The 5,557-nt window shown below is 36.7% G+C and overlaps 1 protein-coding gene across 1 annotated transcript in view; it reads right to left on the bottom strand.

Annotated features, from left to right (window-relative positions):
- Nucleotides 1–5,557, bottom strand: part of SCML2 (Scm polycomb group protein like 2) — a gene marked incomplete at its 3' end in the record, with an annotated part of 56,103 nt that overhangs the window by 41,497 nt on the left and 9,049 nt on the right. Inside the window, exons 3-4 of the mRNA XM_077770708.1 lie at nucleotides 5,414–5,552; nucleotides 1,690–1,778 (exon numbers count right to left, since the gene is read on the bottom strand). Of these exons, the coding sequence (XP_077626834.1) occupies nucleotides 1,690–1,778; nucleotides 5,414–5,552 (228 nt within the window). The remainder of the gene's footprint in view (nucleotides 1–1,689; nucleotides 1,779–5,413; nucleotides 5,553–5,557) is intronic.

Consider the following 5,557-nt stretch of genomic DNA (forward strand, 5'->3'; position numbering starts at 1 on the left):
ACTTACCTTGATAATCAGCACTGTAAAATCTATAAAACTGTTGAATCATTTAAAAAAAAAAACTGCAATATCTACCATTCTTGATATGAATAATTGTTTACCTTGTTTTGTTTTTCTTAAGTAGGCTCCATGCCCAGCAGGAAGCCTAAAGCGGGGCTTGAAATCAAGACCCTGAGATCAAGACTTCAGCCGAGATCAAGAACTGGGTGCTCAACCAACCGACTGAACCACCCAGGCACCCCTTGATATGAATAACTGCAATAATATTTGGCTGAGAAAACAATTAGGACAGAGGGCGAGAAAAAAATATTTTGACCCATAATTTAACTAAAACTTGGCCTTTTTTCACTGTTTCTTAACATAGTGTACTCTTTCAACATTGTCTCAAGAGCATAAATTATTTTTGGAATTTTCCCGCCTTCGTTATATAACAAGTATTTCCTTATAACAAACTCTTTTTGATGACTGTTTTTAACATTCTTTTACTTCTGAAACCAAATCTCTCTAAGTAACTTTCAAGTGGTTTTTTGGACCATCATCATTTTCTCCAATGTCAAAGGATGACTAATACAGCAAAGTGAGGGAAAGCTTCACTTCTGAAGGTAAATAAAAAAGAGCAATGAACATTTGCTTCTAGTAGAGCATTCTTTTCATATCTAAGGTCTCGAAAGGGGGTACAAATTCATTTTGACTACTGACTATAATTGAGACTTTTTTATGACTTGCTGTTATGGATTGCATTGTGTCCCCCACCCCTGCCAAATTCATGTTTAAATCCTAACCCCCTGTACCTTAGAATGTGATTTCATTTGGAGATAGGGTCTTTAAAGAGGTAATTAAGTTAAAATGAGGTTATTAGGGTGGGGCCTAATCCAAGGGGGAGGAAAGTACGACACACACAGATTATTAAAAGTCAAGGAGAGAGGCCTCAAAAGAAACAAAGCCTGCTGACATCTTGATCTCAGACTTTAAGCCTCCAGAGCTGTAAGAAAATAAATTTCTGTTGTTTAAGCCACTGTAATGAACTGAATGATACCTTCCCTAATTCATAAATTTGTCCTAAATACCCAAAGTCACTTTATTTAAAGACAGGGCCTTTAAGGAGGTAACAAAGATTAAGTGAGGTCCTAATGGTGGGGCCCTAGTTCAATAGGACTGGTGTCCTTATAAGAGGAAGAGAAACCAGACATACCTCCCCTTCCCCACGTGCACAGAGAAGAGGCCATGTGAGGACACAGCAAAAAGGTAGCCATCTATAAGCTGAGCAGAGGCCTCACCAAAAACCAACCCTGATGGCCCTTTGATTTTGGACTTCCAGCTCCAAGAATTGTGAAAAATTAAATTTCTATTGGTTAAGCTATCTAGTCTGTGGTCATTTAAATGCTCCTATTAAAACAATAAAACGAGAGAGAGAGAGAGCGAGCTAGAGAGAGAGAGAGAGAGCGCGCCTGCAGGGGTAAGCAGGAGAGAGGGGGTAGAGGGATAACGGGAAAAGGGGAGACGATCAGAGAGAGGGGGAAGAGAGGGAGAGAGAATCTTAAACAAGCTTCATGCTCAGTGCAGAGCCCAACATGGGGCTCGACCCCACAACCCTGGGATCATGACGTCAGTCAAAATCAAGAGTCAAATGCTCAATTGACTGAGCCACCCAGGTTCCCCGATGGAAGTTTTTTATAACATCTTTCTTACCTCCTTGAACAATGTTGCAGGTGCCATTTCAGATCCATTCAGTGTTCGTAACAGGAACATTGGCCAAGATGATGCATTCATTTGGTACCCTATTTTATAAAATAAATCAGCATGAAAAAGACTTCCTGTGATATTATAGCAAGATGGCATAAAAAAAAAGGTTTTGTTTAAAATTCTTCTCCAGAGAATGTCCTTCTTACCAAGAAACCCAGGAAATGGGCAAGAGGAGTAGATACACCTTCCAATAAGTTCTATCGTACCCACTGTACTATTTGGCGACAATGCTACAGCAGGGGTAGAAACTCTCATTTTAGAGAAGGCACTAGCTAGAGTTCACCAACAAACACATAAGTACATTAGGAATGGGCCATAATACTATGGGTGACCCAAGCCAAAACCCAGAAGAGCTTTCAGTCCCTACTAATAGCCACACAAGCATGGCAAAGGCTGCAAAAGACTTCCAGTCTCTCTTTTTCCTCAGGGTCCCTGCCTCATTTTCCTTTCAAAAAAAGACAGTTTTCTGTGAAACTCAGCAAATGTACACTTAGGATGGTGCATTTCATTGTATATAAATTTTACCTCAAAATCTTAAAAAACTGCAAATAAACACTGAACTCTAGTTAATGATATGCATGCTAAAGTATTTAGGGGAGATGTACTGACATCAATAACTTACTCTAAAATGCATTTATAAGTAAGATAGATTGATGAATCAATAGAAGGGCAGATACACAGGTAAGTGATAAAGCAAGTATGGAAAATGACAATGACAGAATCTAGGTAATGCGTATGTGGGTGTTCACTGTAAAATTCTTTCACCTTTTCTATATTTGAAATTTTTCATACAATACATTAGGAAAAAAAGACAGCTCTCCCTTTAGCAATCTTTATACACATTAAAGATGATTTCCTCTTAGAATTTGTATCAGATGTAATCAAAAGAGACTCAACAGGTGTCTTTTTTGGAGAGCTCATCAATTAATTGTGGATATCACAGCATCTGCATGTGCAACAGGGAGAAGAGAGGTCTGCTAGTTTTATTGCTTTCTGGGGGCAATCTGTTTCATGCAACACTTGCCTGCCCTGATACCAGAATTAAAGAGAACTTGGCATGCATCCCTGATGGATACATGCATTAAGACAGGGAGGCATACGAATCAGTGGCAATCACTGGCACTTGGTCCATCAACAGTATAAACATGCACAAAAGTTCAGACAGAAAGTCACCCTATAATAATCCTGTACCAAAATCTCCTTAATTGACCAGGGAAAATAACTGTTGTTAGGGAAAAAATGGGGACAGGGGATTTATTATATACTCCCTTACAATAAATCAGTATTATTAGTTATATCTAATAAATAATCATCCACAACGTGGATCTGTCACATTGTGGTTACAATATTGCATAACAGTCATTCTCTGGTCCTTATGCCTTTTTCTTAACCCCCATCTTATCCTCTTGCATTATGCAATCATTATCATCACCATCATCTTAATTTGATATTTTTCTTAATTAATTGCCTAAAGTCAAACATAGATTAAAAGGTCAAAAATAGATGAAAGTGCATACAAAAATTCAAACACAGGGGCTCCTGGGTGGCTCAGTCGGTTAAGTGTCCAACTCTTGGTTTTGGCGCAGGTCATGACTCACGGTTCATGAGTTTGAGGCCCTCATCAGGGTCCAAGCTGGCTGTGCGGAGCCTGCTTGGGATTCTCTCTCTCTCCCTTTTGCTCTGTCCCTCCCCTGCTTGTGTGTGCTCACTCTCTCAAAATAAACTTAAAAATAAATACACACATACAAACATAAAATAAAAATTCAAACACAGATAAACTAATCTATAATGTTACGAAGTCTAGACAGGGGTACCTTTGGGAATGGGAGGTTTATAACTGGGGATCAGCAGGAGTAGGGTTTCTGGGGTGCTGATAATGTTCTGTTTCTTGATTTGGGTGATGGTTATATATAGATGTGTTGATTTATAAGCTGTACACTTATGATTTATACACTTTTCTGTTTGTATGCTAAAACTTTAAAAGTTCTTTTAAATAATAACCTTTAACGTTTAAATAACCTTTTAAAAAAGAACACCAAATAAGTTGTGTTGTATTAAAATGGAAACTAAACTATTCAAAAACACCTAATGAGAAGATTGGCAAAAACTGTGTATTTTTAATATGTACTATCAAAATATATATTGATCAGCATGTACTACTATGTACTTCACATTTTTAATTAATAAAATAAACTCCAAAAGTAATTTGAAAAAGGAATGATCATAAATCTGGCTATGTGTTTGAAATGTTGACAATCACAATAGCTGTGCTTCCTTTAAATAAAATACAAAAACATATTACCATTTATAAACAGAAATCAAATCCAAACAGGGAAGCACTAAGCCTCAGGTTTACACTTCCATCTCTTATAGAATTCTGTATGATTTCAGAGATATTATAAAAATAAACAAAATAACATAAATGATATGAAGAAATAAAAGAAAGCAAAAAGTAGAAAACATACACACACCCTAAACCACCCTCTTGAAAAAACACATCTCTAATTAGTTTTTTTAAATATTTTAAACCAAATTAGGAATGATTAACAATTAGAGCAAGGAAGGTATAAAAATATATTGCTAAAAGAGTGGTTATTATTTTTTTCTAAAGATTTTAAGTAATCTCTATACCCAACATGGGGTTCAAACTCACAATCCCCAAATCAAGAGTTGCATGCTCTTCCAACTAAGCCAGTCAGGCACCCCAAGAGTGGTTATTATTAATATTTTAAATTCTGGACTCCCAGGAAATTTTTAACTAGTAGGAGACCAAAAAAATCCATTTCCTCATTGTGCTTTACAACAGAGAATTTTCATTTCAGCATTGTAAAGAAGAAACAAAAACCGATATCCACCATTCCCTCACAGATAGCAGAATAAAGGAGATCATTTATTTTCTACAGAATATCAGAGTACATCTAAATATTAAGAGAGAACTATTTTGCCCCAAATTGGAGTCACCTACTTTTTACCTTTTAAAAACTCAAACTTGAGAGCTTTGTACTTAAAAACCTTTGCTTGTAAATTTCCATCAATCTCCTCCTTTTCAAAGTACTGATCCTTACCTCACTATGATTTCCTCCCACTGTAGATGCAACAAAATTTTCAAGTTTGAAACTGGAGTCTGGATGTGGAATCATACTCTTTCCCTGTGCACATCCCCATGGTGAAAATGCTGAATGGCTCAATGGACAATAATAAGTGAAGAAGTGACTTGTAACAAATGCTACAAACTTCTTCCCTAGAAGGGTTTCTGAATCTGTAACCTAGCAGAGCTGTTTTTGACATTTCAAGTTTGAAGAAAGCATATGTCTTGCCCTGGAGTGGGAAACCTTCAGCATACATACATATGCCAAACGTGTATTTAAGTAAACTCTGTAACATATGGTACTGAATTCCTCTCTCATACATTCTCCACAGTAACCACCTGACAATCTATCTGCAAAAAATCCCTACAAGAGATTTGTATTTTGTTGTTCTTTTTTTTTTAAATGTTTTATTTATTTTTGAGAGCTAGAGACAGCATGAGCAGGGGAGGGTCAGAGAAAGAGGGAGACACAGAANTAAAATAAAACCTTTTAAAAATAATTAATTAAGGCTGCTTAAAAACTATTTCTACTGAATATTACATTAGTAAGAATATACTAGTTTAAAAATTGTTTATCCTTACCCAGTGGAGGCTGAAGTAAATCCCCTTCCTTTTCACATTTCCCAACAGGCTGTATGTCTGGAGAATCAACAAGCCTCCAAAAATCATTTCTGTTGTCACTACCGTCCAGTCTTAAACGTAGCCTGGCACCAGTAATTCCGACGT

This window comes from Crocuta crocuta, unplaced genomic scaffold (genome assembly GCF_008692635.1).
Source record: "Crocuta crocuta isolate KB4526 unplaced genomic scaffold, BGI_CrCroc_1.0 scaffold312, whole genome shotgun sequence".
Taxonomy (NCBI): Eukaryota; Metazoa; Chordata; class Mammalia; order Carnivora; family Hyaenidae; genus Crocuta; species Crocuta crocuta.